The 13,288-nt window shown below is 39.1% G+C and overlaps 2 protein-coding genes across 2 annotated transcripts; both read left to right on the forward strand.

The window, feature by feature from the left end:
- Positions 1 to 733: 733 nt before the first annotated feature.
- Positions 734 to 1,840, forward strand: EAF02_011402 (uncharacterized protein; the record flags this gene model as incomplete). The annotated part of the gene is made up of 5 exons (XM_038907449.1): positions 734 to 748; positions 900 to 1,011; positions 1,105 to 1,242; positions 1,306 to 1,465; positions 1,530 to 1,840. 5 exons carry the CDS (start codon positions 734 to 736, stop codon positions 1,612 to 1,614), a joined length of 510 nt encoding a protein of 169 aa, XP_038752671.1. The 3' UTR covers positions 1,615 to 1,840.
- Positions 1,841 to 3,780: 1,940 nt separating this feature from the next.
- Positions 3,781 to 6,576, forward strand: EAF02_011403 (uncharacterized protein; the record flags this gene model as incomplete). The annotated part of the gene is made up of 4 exons (XM_038907450.1): positions 3,781 to 3,893; positions 3,988 to 5,245; positions 5,560 to 6,253; positions 6,416 to 6,576. The coding sequence occupies 4 exons, from the start codon at positions 3,781 to 3,783 to the stop codon at positions 6,574 to 6,576; spliced, it is 2,226 nt and encodes a 741-aa protein (XP_038752672.1).
- Positions 6,577 to 13,288: the final 6,712 nt, after the last annotated feature.

The raw sequence follows: 13,288 nt of genomic DNA on the forward strand, positions 1-13,288 counted from the left end.
CATCATTCATTAATTATCAATCATTATTTGTTATTTATTGTTTATTGATGGGGCAAGCCCCAAACCCCCATTGCCTCGCTGCGCTCGAAAGTTTGGTTTTATATCAATGATAGAAATCACATCTGGACTCTCCAGCTGTATCAATGCACTCGGCATACGGAGTATTTGCTTCCGTAGCTCGAGCGTTGGTATAAATCGATCAGTCCATGATATCCATCAAATCAAATCAGCCCATGAGGCCATGCAGTAGGTATCTACGTACTGGTTCGCACGTCTTGGCACTTATGTAAGTGAAAGCAGAATGTCGGATGGAATGAAAATGTGTGAATGAGAGTGAAGAAAGAAATAATACGGAGTACTCCACGGTAACAACCTTTAACTACCTAGTACCTACCTACTACAGTACTCCAGCTGGGTATAACCTAGGTAGCCCTGGGACAAAACACGTCTGAATTAAAGCCACAGCTCGGTTCTTTTCAAGTGTGGCTTTAATTCTATGGCTGCCCGCCGGGGGCCATTCTATATTTTTTCTATCGAATTTTGCCTACAAGTCGTCCAAATCAGTAAGGTCTCCAAAAACCCCTAACACACTAAGCCGAATCCCGTTAAACTTCCCCTCCAAAGAATTTTCCCACTATCTTCCTTCATCAGAAACCACATCCCACAAATTTATCTTACCTATACACACACATCTCAACATCTCTTTCATTTCAACTCAAACCAAACCGTCAATATGATTATCTATAAAGTGAGTTATAATCTATTTTTATACTTTTACTGCTCTGGCAGATGATTCTGAAGACTCAAGATCTATGATTTTCCGAGGGGTGGGGATTTACGAGAAAGGAATTAAAAGGAGAATCATGAGTGAATGAAAACTAACTTTGGAATTTTCATAGGATGTTATCACTGGTGATGAGATCATCTCCGACTCTTACGACTTGAAGGAGGTTGATGGTGTTGTCTATGAGGTCAACTGCAGCATGATCACTATTGGCGCTGTCAACGTCGGTACGTTCAAAAATTACCCCGCCCGAATCGATCGAGTCTACGAAGACCGGCAAAACCATACGAGGATAATAATCTAACAAATTCGAATTATAGATACTGGTGCCAACGCCTCTGCTGAAGAAGTTGAGGAGGGTACTGAAGATGGAGAGCAAAAGGTCAACGATATCGTTAACTCTTTCCGTCTCAACTCTACCTCTTTCGACAAGAAATCCTACCTTTCCCATCTCAAAGGTATGCTTTTCTCCTTCATTCATACAAAAGTATAGAAGGACTTGGACTAATGCTTTTGAAAAGGTTACATGAAGGCTGTTAAGGCGCATTTGACCAAGAGTGGTGCTTCTGAAGAGGAGGTTACCAAATTCGAGAAGGGTGCCGCTGCATACGCAAAGAAGATTGTTGGAGGTTTCAAGGATTATGACTTCTATGTTGGTGAATCTATGGACCCCGATGGAATGTAAGCTTCACTCTCTCTTTTTATTACTCCAGTTCATCAAGACACACACTTACATATTTTATAGGGTCGTTCTCATGAACTACCGTGAGGACGGTGTTACTCCATTCATCACTGTCTGGAAGCACGGTCTCACTGAAATGAAGGTTTAAGGGAACAAACAGTTGTTGAGGATGTTGGTTATGGGATAGGAGTTTTACTCTCTGGTGTAATTCACCATATGGACTCGCATCGTCCGACTCGATTTTCGAGATCTGAATGCTATCTACGATATTAAAATACAATGCAACTAAATGAATGAATGAATGGGAAGAGCTATATTTGTGCTCCATTATTGTGATATTCTATTCCTCCGGTACTCGACCTTTCAATATCTTCAATCTTTACACTATGACAATTTTTCTTTCAATTTATCCACATGCAATCATTCTCAGCATTTTCTTTTTAATCTCCAGTTCTGCACCTCTCGCTATGTATCTCTAGAGCTGTCGAGAGAGAACAACACCTACATAACCACGTAGATTAGATCATCCCATTCCTTCCATTACCCTCCGATTCTCTCCTATTCTCCTCTACAATTGAATAGCCCACTGTTCTGATACATCATACCGTTCGCCCCCACCTACTCCCATCTACTCCTCATATACCCCTCTCATAATTCAGTAGTAGTATGATAATTCTCATAGTCAAGATTGATGTAGGGATGCTGAACTTGTTTATGGGTTCTTCAATTACATTTAGTTTGGTTGGTATTGGCACTTTGGAGTTGCTTTTGGGTTTCTGGATTTGGCGCCGTGGTTGTGAGTTGATTTGATTTGATCTAATCTGCTGATTGGGTGTTTCTTGTGTCGAGATTCGGAGGATGGAGAGAGGATTATTTGGTTTTGATGGGGCTTGAAGTAAAATGAGCAAGATGTTATTAATATGGAATTGAACGGAATCTTGAATAGTGGGATGTCTATTTTGTATTTGCGAGGATGAAGGGATTGCTCAGATTACAGGTTGTCGTTTTTGAGTGAGATGTTCTCCGGAGAACGCGTTACTTGAATCGATGAGCTTGATAATGGATGTAGAGGGCTTGGTGGTATGACTGTGGGCATGGGAAGTGTTCTCTGAGACTGATGGACGGCTGTCTTTCAGAATGAGGCAATCGCAGCAAAACTTGGCGCTCGATGAGATACTAACGTAGTCGCCATGTTCTAGTATCTTGATGGCTGTGTTCGAAATTGAACGATTCAATATTCTGAGTAAGCGGAGATTAACATTAATCCTGATGGGAGAAAGATGTATCTGGTTGGGTATATTACTCTTGTTGCGTTGGAAAAAGCTCTGGCAGGAAATCACTTTCTGGTGATTGAAGACATAAACAGTTTATTGATGACTGGAAACTTACTGAGAGAAAAAGTATTTATATGACTGCATTTCTGGCTCTCTAGGAATAACGATCGCAAGAGTTGTATCTCGACTTTATTTTAAAAGTCACTTGTTGCTTGATTCTTGTGATGCCTCACTAAGTCCTCAATCGACACTCACTGTCTTCAGGAATTCCTAAGATGGTTGACTTCAACTGCCTAGGTAGGTACCAAAACCGGTCATCTGACAAGTCTACAAAGAGAAAGAGCAACCCAATCTGAAGTTTCAATCGGAACTTGTCTTCCAGCACCTCATGTCATACAAACAAGCAAATAAAAAAGGCCCAAAAGAAAAAGTAAAAATGACCAAAAAATATATCGACCCAGGGAAGATTCGAACTCCCAATCTCCAGAGATTCTTGTACCGAAATCTGGCGCCTTAACCATTAGGCCACTAGGCCGAACTTGTGCTAGTTATTTGATGACACTGGGTGTTTGAATTGATGATATATCCTCATGTTTTGGTGAATGATATGTGAGGGAAGGAGAATGTTGTGCCGCCGCCACAATCTCCTGCGCCATGTGGTATTCGGCATTTTGGGGAATGGATATATAAGCGACCGTTAGAACTGTGATATACCTAGTAATAAGTCTAATACAGTCATGTTCTACTTGTATACTTATTACTATATATCGGTAGAGATCTGAGTGTTCAACTTTCATCTAATTGTTACCCGAATAGCTTCAATGTAGGAGTATGTATCAAAATTTGATGTTCGGAGAATTTTCTTTCGTCTGTCTCAACATGTATCGGACGGAACGGGTGTTACGCATGCATAATGACTATGACAATTTGGAACTAGCAAAACCAAGCTATTGCATGGTAGTTAAAGCGAGCATGGGGACTAAATAACTCCCCGCAAAATCACCCCTAGATTATCATCGTATATTCTTCTATACATCAACATGTCGGGATTTAAGGATACTTTGAAAGGTGGATGGCATCCAAAAGGTAAAGATGGGAAATCCAAGGAAAGTTGGAAGGGTGATTTCAAGGGACTTAATCAAGTAGCTGGATGGTATGTTTTATCTCCTTTTCCGAACAAGATGAAGGAGCTTTTGATTTCAGATATTGTATTTACCTAGGTATTGAGCTAACATTCTATTCAATAGGATGGGAAAAGGTAAAGATCCAAGAGAAGAAGCTTTAGAACATAACTCCACGCCTCTATCTTCATTGAGAGATCCTGCATCATTTGGCCCGCCGCCAAAAAGTGTTAAATATCATGGAGCAGCCGCTTTACCACCTCCGACCAGTCTATCGAGTTCAGCAAGATCGGACACAGGAGGATTGGGTGCTCCAATACCACAAAGTGAAATAAGAGCAAAAGAAGAGGCAGAGGAGGAAGAAAGAAGAAGACAAGAAGAAGAAGCTGCGAAACCTAAACCCCCGCCAATGCCATACCGTGCGAATACTACAGGATTATCTGTATCACATTTACCACCTCCTCCTGGAAGAAAAGATGGCGCGGATGGACGAACACCGCCTATGCCTCCTACAGCTGGCAAACCTAAGCCTCCTGGCTTACCACCAAGATTGCCACCGCGACAAAATTCTAATCCGGGATCATCGGCTCCTTCACCTCCTCCTACATATGGCGCGGCTACATCTGAAGCGGATCCACATAAAGGTATATTGAATCAAGGGGCATTGAGTAGGTTGGGAGCAGCAGGAGTATCAGTGCCTGGATTTGGAATTGGGTCTACAAAGGCAAAACCAGCACTACCACCACCCCCTCCATCCAGAACATCTACAAATAATTCATCACCTCCACCTCCGCCTTCAAGGACATCTTCACCACAATTGCCTGCACGAACATCCTCGCCTCAAATACCCTCCAGATCATCTTCACCACAGGTGAATGAACTTCAATCTCGATTCTCCCGGCTTACATCCTTGCCATCATTATCTTCGTCATCCCCCAAACCCCCACCCCCATCCGAAGGAACAACCTTTGCCCAAAAACAAGCGGCTCTGAAAACCGCATCCGCATTTCATAAAGATCCCTCATCTATCTCTCTATCCGACGCCCGAACTGCCGCAAGCACCGCAAACAATTTCAGAGAAAGACATGGCGAACAAGTAAAATCCGGATGGGCATCTGCGAACAAATTAAACACAAAATACGGAATCGCAGATAAGGTTGGATCATATGGAGGATTATCACAAGGAAGAGATGCTTCGACTAATGGAAACGACGGGAATATGGAGAATTCATCTAGCCCGGTTGGAAATGGATTAAATGGACAATCGGGTTTAGGGAAAAAGAAACCGGCTCCTCCGCCTCCCCCTAAGAAGAGATCGGAATTAGGTGCTCCTGGGAATGGGGCACCGCCGCCTATACCAATGGCGACTAAGCCTAAGCCTATGGTAAGTGGTCAATATTCATAGTTTTACAATCAATACTTTTACCCTTGGTCTCGAGAACAATCGGGGTTTCTATGGTCTTTTTGGACTTTGAAGTTTCTTCTTACTATTTTGGAATATCTTCATACAGTGGTCCGATATTTCAAAGCATGATGTTGTCTCCGTTACTTGAATATCCTTTTTTCAGGCCGTGATAGCATGTATATATTCTACAGAAATAATCCCCCTAAATCTTTCCCTCCCTTCAAAACATGTTTCAAAGTCTCATCATGATCACCCTTGCCATCCCATAAACGAAAAGCTAACTCCCTATTCAGACCTCTCGTCCCCACCCCGTCCCATCTCCCTCACCATCACAATCACAATATACCCCCACCGACCTCCCTCTCTCGCTTCAAACCCTCTGGTTCGCCCAATCCCCCCCTGCCTTCCCACCTCCTTCCATCACTTCTCTCCCAGGCACTCGCTCTCACGCCTCGTGTAGCAGTTGGACTTCCAATGGACCTCGTAAAACACACACTTTTATCGGTGTTTTACGTGATAATACTAGCCTTTCTACCACTAAAATTAAATTGGTATGGGATGCTAGTGATCCGGGAAGAACAGTGAGAGCGGAGCAAAGACATATTGCACCACCAGGAAAGCTAGGGCAAAGGGAGCTAGAACTTCATGGAGATAGGTATGGAGAGAGCGTGGCGCGATGGTGTGAAGCGCAGATGGGCACACAGGTAGGGAATGGTGAGTGTTGGACTTTGGCTAATGAGGGACTGAAAGCTGTTGCGCGGGATTGTAAAGAGAGGGGCGAGGAGGGGTGTATGAGTAGTCAGGGATATATTCATGGGTATAAGATTTTCGAATTTAAAAATGGCAGGGTGGAGGTTGGAGGGGGGGTTAAAGAAGCGGGGGTTAGGAGAGGTGATGTGGTGCAGTTCTTGGAAGCGCATTTTATGGATAATAGAGGAGGTCAGAAGTGGGCGGGGGCGCCGGATCATACTAGTGTTGTTGTTGGGGGTGAGTTTCTTTTTCTTTACTTTTTTTTTCTTCCCTTGCGCTGTCTCTCCTCCCTTTTAGTTTTGGGTTTTCTCTTTATTCGCTCTTTTTTACACTTTCTTCGTCCTTGTATTTATGCGTAATTTCCCATGAACAACCCCCTATTAACGTAGAAATTAATAGTCAAACCAAACGGAGTCCTAGAAGTCGTAGAACAAAATGTGGGTGGGGTGAAGAAGGTTATGAGGGGGGAATATAATATGGCGGAGTTGGTTAAGGGGGAAGTGAGGATTTATAGAGCGGTGGGGGAGAGTTGGGTGGGGCCGTTGGATGTGGATTGGTGATTGGAAGGGGGAATGGGAGGGGGAGGGGGAGGGGGAGGGAGGGGTGGAGGTACGGAGGTAGAGAGGGAGAAGAGAGAGAGATTAGGATAAAGGGATGGATTGGGATTTGGAGATTGTAGGTATATGGATATTGGACATGTAGATTTTTGTATTAATAGGTTGTATAGATTGTATAGATTGTATAGATTGTATAGATTGTATAGATTGTATAGATTGTATAGATTGTATATCAAGGCTGGAGTGATTAGACAAGACAATCGACATCATCTAATGGTCCTGGATGTGTTGTCAGACTCGAGCTACTTCCAGAGAATCGTTTAGCTTATAGACGGTAATTGAGACTGGCAGTAGTAACTTAACTAGTAACTAATACCCAGTGGTCAAGTCGTGTATCGAGTACATCTTGTGTGGAAAGATGGGGACAGGACTTTGTTGTTATATAGTGAATCCGATACTCACAAAATCACTTTTGAACATCGAAAGAATTGCGAGTACTTTTGAATAGAGATTACCTAGGTACCTATATACAACCTGTCGAAAAGAGATGGACAAGAAGCATAATTTCAACCGGTAATGCGGGTGCGTAAAGAGTATTCTAGCGAATACGGGGGCATAACTAGGTAGAGGGGGGACAGTATCAAGTATCTTCCTACCTGGCGTTCCAGGTCCGCAGCTCGATTTTTGTCCCTGGACGTGCAGCAAGAATTCTTGCTTTGGGGTCGTATTCTTGAAATCTGCAGTTTCAAAAGGTGACGATAGGGCTTGGTAGGAATGGTCGTTTCATACCTACAGAGAGTTTGATGCCTGGTTACTGTATCTGAACAGATCAACAGTCTCGCTGAAAGTCTCTAGACAGCCTAGGAATGATATACGATTCGTTGCGAGCGACGATTGATTGTAAAGCGTACCTCTGTATACTCACTTGAAACTTGGGGAAAGTTTTGTTGCATATCTGCAAAAGATTTCATCTTTGAAGGGGCTTTCGAGGATTCTTTCTACCTACCTGCTTAGGTACCTATCGATCGCCACACAACTTTGCGAGTTGAGATGTGCAACAGACAGCCACTCAACCCACGCCCCAAAGATGCTCAAGTCAAAAAGTAGGTACTTTTTGATACCCCCGCAGCTGGATGGCATGCCGATACTCAAACGAATTGTAAATAGTATCAATCCAGCCTACGGTCCTAGTACGTTCTACATGGCGCGCCACTTGCAGTTCAGATGTGCAACGAGACCTCAACAGAGCGCTGCGGGAAGGAGGACGCCTTTTAACGGGTTATCACTTGCAGCCTGTAAGTCATCTTGTTACTGGCTAAAACAGTTTCAAGGGGAAGACTTCGGGGAAATAGCATTCGAAGACAGCCAAATAGGGTAGTAAATAGACTCGGCAGATTTAGGAGCCTCGCTGGTAATAGAGTATACTGTCGAACTTCCGCGGAAAGCACCTTTGAAATAACAGTGAATGTTCGACCACAATCCTTCGAAGAGGTTTTTTGTACATCTCCAAAAGATTTCATCTTTGAACCTACTTCCAAAGATGATTTTTGCTCTAGATCCATGTGCAAGACATTTTTTTCCAGCCTTTTTTGAAGAAGTTTTGTTGCACGTCTGAAAAGTTGGAATCTAGACTACGGATCGGGACCATGGTTTCCTCGTATATACGTTACTTTTCGGTCTATATGTACATCTCAGCTATGATATCGTCTCAAAAGGTACTTTTTGGCCTCTGCTACTTTGAGATACAGAGTGCGAAGGAAACAAGCTATTAGTTGGGAGTGATATTTGGTTTGATTTCTCCATGGAAGCACTCGAAGTAGTGACTCCTGAATCTAAGTAGGAATTACATCTGCTGTGTGAGCTCAAATGGTCTGGGTGAATATTAGCTGATGTTTGATGATGTTTTAGATGGTGACGTGCGCCTCTAGACAGTAGTCTAACAACAGGTGAACTCTAACAATCTAGAGACTTCGTTGAGCATGGATTAGGAAAACGCATAACATACAATATATGTTCTATTTGGGGTGGTTTGTAGTCTATAGTATCGGATATCCAGTGGTAGTATATACCTAAAAAGCAATGGTGAATATCAAACTCATGACAATCCGCCATCTAGAAGTTTTGTTGCATATCTACAAAAGAACTCATCTTTGAAAGTACCTTCAAAAGGCACGGAGAAAGCTACCCAAGTTACAGACACGCAATAAAAGCAAAGCTGGTTTCTTTCTACTTACATAATATAAGTAGTCTAGCCAGCGAAACACCTCCAGTCAAAATTACTTTTTAGTACTTTCTTCCTACCAGCCACTTACTGCCAAAGGCAGTAAGATTAAGATGTGCAACAAAACAAACGAAAAATCACATGCATTATTTCTTAATGGTCAAATATTAGCAAACAGGTGATCTGTAAACATCATCATACTGTTAGCGTATAGGAAATCGAAGCTAATCTTCGCCATAGATATTACCATACGCAGACCCTCATACCGTCCCAAAAACAAGAGGTTTTAGGGGTGGCAAGTAAGGTTAGACAGATCTTTGTGATAGCAGGCGGAACAACTACTGAGGCTTGTAAAGAAATTTACCCTGGATCAAAAATACTCCTGAGACTTGCAGCAGAATTTCTTAAGAACATGCCCTATTGATATATACCGAGAAGTATGGGACTGTAGCAAGCTAATAAGTTTTTTGTGACCACATCCGGGCGGAACCAAAACAAGTATGGAGTCCCCTAGTTTTCTAAACCCGTATGGGAGTAGCTTAAGCAAGACTACTTATCCATGTCCTCATGTCAGTGACTACATGTTCAAAAGTACTCTTACGGATATAAACCAAAATCTAACAGGCTCACCCAACTTGACTTTAAAATTCAAATGCTATAGCTAGTGAGACTGTAATATATAACAGACAGTAACATTATGAGCTAGTTCAAATTCCTTAGGTTAATTTTTAGAGTCAAATCTTTTATAGCTGTATATAAGTATAAATACTTAATTATATTAATCGTTGGGGAAAAAGAGTTAAAGTCTACGAAGTCGAAGGATTTTAAAATTATTATAATACTTAACAAGAAAAAGAAGTTTTATAAATATATAGTCTGAAATTTCTTTTTTTCTCCGGCGGTGTCACGGGGTGACACTAAGCCCTTTCTGTCCTGTCCTGTCCTGTCCTGCTATATATGTGAGAGTAAGGTAGAACTTCCAGTTTCTACCTCCTAGTCTTTTGGGCGTTTAGCTCAGCGGTAAAGCTTCTGAATACTCCCAGAGGTGATCCCGTGACAGGCGGCTATTATTATAAATTAATTAATTATATATATATTCGCTCAATAAACATTAGTTTAAGAAGAATATAAATGATATAGTATCTATAATAATAGATTCTAAATATCAATATTCTATTCTATTTAATAAACTAGCTATCTTTAAAAAGAAGAGTAATTCTAATATAAGTACTTTAAGACGAGTCCTCTCGCTTGTGACGATCTGGCCTCAGGCCTAGATTAGTCATCCATTTGCCCCACCTGGCAGGTCAAATCTCGCTTTGCTTTTGGTCCCCTCTTGGTCCCCTCCTGGTCCCCTTTGGACCTATAAAAGGCCTCTTATAGATTTACTTTTGTATAATAGTTTGTTATTCTCGAATATCGATAATTGATTCATTTATTATTATATCATAAACCTGTTATTGTTATATTATAATAAACTCTTAGTATCTCTGTGAAGGACAGAATATCTTTCTGAAAAGATCAAAATATCTATCTATAGTTATACTCTTTAAGTACTAAACTATCTATAAAGAATAAAATATCCGTTTACGTTATATTTTTTAAATCCCTAAACGAAAATAGATATCATATTCAAGTTATACTTTTAAAATCACTAAACGAAAAAGCAAAAGATCCTATTATCCTATCGTTATCAAACTCATAATATCTTCTTGCCATATACCAATATATCAATAACTTGAGGAAAATCAAGATTCAAATCAACAACTCTATCAAGAATAGAAAATTAATACAGGAAATGTATTATATAAGGATAATAAAGGGATAGAATCCAATCACCCCAATCCTTCTTTTCCAAACCTATTAAGACAGAACCTCTTAAATCTCTTTAGTGCTAATATAATAGTAATGGCTAGGCTTTAAGAGCTACTTTCGGAATAACTATTAGAATAAGAAACACGCAGTAGAAGCCGCCATTGTTTAAGAGCAATTAAACGGGCTACAGTATCAAACTCATTAGATTCCTATTTACAGTACAGAAATGCCTTCGAAAATCCTATAGGAATTTTTCCTTCAGTTGAGATACATAATAGCTTTGTAGCCTTCCTTACTCCCAAAACAAGATTGAATACTAGGGTAAAAGACCTGGAACTTTTGAATAATAGGGTTAATCCTATATTCAAAGCATAGAGATTACTTGTTGAAAATAAATTCTTAAATAATATTAATTATTATTTAAACGAAGACTTGTAAATAAGAGTAATCTTTAAATAAACTATTAGCAAGGCACAAAGATATCTAAAGCCCAAAATGCTATGCAAAGATTTCCGAATCTTCGAAAATACTTTAAATTATCTTGAAGGCATATATCTAGTATTCAACCGCTTGGAATTAGTAATTGAGGAATTTAGAAACTTGAGAATGGAACCCTCTATATTTCATCAATTCTATATTCAGTTCCTAAAACTGGCTACAGAATTAGATTAGCCTAAAAAGAATCTTCATAGAGAACTAGCTGCGAAGATATCCCTATTATTAAAAAATGCAATTGTTACTATTATAGATAGTTATTCTGAATTTCAAAGATATATTTTTTATTTAATTAATATAAATACAAGAATACGAGCTAGCTACCTAAAGAGCTTGATAATATTAAAATAAATATTTTGATATTCAAAGAAATTATTTTTAAATTTTTTACAATCTAATAGAACACTAAATCGAAAGAAAACCACTCTTATCAAACCTATTAGAAGAATTCTACAATTCCCAAAGTTTTATCCAATCAGAAATCTCACCCCCCTGAAGCCCAAGGAAAATACTTTATATACAGCGCTTCTAATTAGAATAAAGATCACAAGTACCTAATGAAGATTAATAAGATTAACAAAATAAAAGAAAGCCTTCTTATCCAGAATAACTAATCAGATTCAGAATAAATCTTTGATTCTGATTCATACGAATCAGGAAAAGATTAGTTTTTGGAAAAGTCTCTATTTAAGGATTTCAATATATAAAGAATATTGATCTTAGAAGTCTTATAGGAGGTAACAGCTTTATTATTACCTGCTATCTACAAATTTATAGCTTCCAAATCTACTACTACACTCTAATGGATACCAATGCTAGTGCTTACCTTCTTATCAACATTCGGTTTGTATAACAAATTTCCAAATATACAAGTACCCCTATACTTACCTTGGACTGCTATATTGATGTTCAAGGTTATAACAAACAGCCAGGGGCCTTTATTACTCAAGCTATACATCTAACTCTATAACTAAATAATAGAACCTTTCTCCAAGCACCATTCTTACTGATTAATATGAAAAGAAATATAATCTTAGGTAATGGATAGCTTTGATTTTATAATATTATCTCTCGATTCTACAACCATACTTTTATATAACCTACTAACCTGCTAGCTATACCTAGTTTCTCTAATGAAATCAATATCCCCCGCAATTCTCTAAAAACCCTTGAAACCTATAGCTATAAAGAGCATCAAGTGGACACCGATTGAAGAGATCAATTCGTTGATATCAATTCTATTAACCTTTTTTTTATATTTTAAGCTAAGTTTATTAATCGATATAATTAGGATATTAGAGATAACCTTAAAAGATGGAAAGATTGATTGAACAATATAAGAATGAAGAAATTTCGGTTCCCTCCGAGGGCACCAAAAACTAACACTTTGATCCCCTCCACAAACACCAAGACTGCTATTCTCAACCATATTCTTACCAATTCCAATCCTTTTGAATCTCCTCTATATAACTCAATGAATATTACTACTATCATTACCAAAGCCTTTAAAATATATACTCATTACCATAACAATACAGTTTTTGAAACCAGTATATATGAAGTCGATGATATTCTTAAAGATCGTATAGGAAATATGGAATCTGCTGAAATCGAAGAACTCCATTCTCGGATTCCCGCTATCTATTATAATTGGATTGATATCTTCTTCAAAACTATATCTAATAAGCTGTTTAAATATACTTCTTATAATCACTATATTAAAATACTAAAAGATACAATCTTAAAAACAAGCTTAATCTACAATATATCAATTGAAGAACTCTTAGTTGTTAAAGAATATATTATGAATAACTTAAAAAAAGATTTTATAGAAATCAGTTCCTTCCTATTCACAATGCCAGTCCTATTCGTGACTAAGCCTAATGGAGGACTACGATTTTGTATAAATTACCGACATCTCAATGCTATCACTAAAAGAAACGAATACCCTTTACCACTTATTGACGAGATATTAGCTTGTATCTCTAAAGCTAAGATCTTCACCAAACTCGATATCCGCTAAGCCTTTTATCAAATCCGAATACATTCTGATTCAGAAGATCTTACTATATTTTGTATACAGTATAGTATATATAAGTATAAGGTCTTATCTTTCGGTTTGATTAATGGTCCGGCTACTTATTAAAGATATATGAATAACATCTTATTCGATCTCCTCGATAT

Source organism: Botrytis sinoallii (genome assembly GCF_014898435.1).
Source record: "Botrytis sinoallii strain Bc 23 chromosome Unknown BSIN_032, whole genome shotgun sequence".
NCBI lineage: Eukaryota > Fungi > Ascomycota > Leotiomycetes > Helotiales > Sclerotiniaceae > Botrytis > Botrytis sinoallii.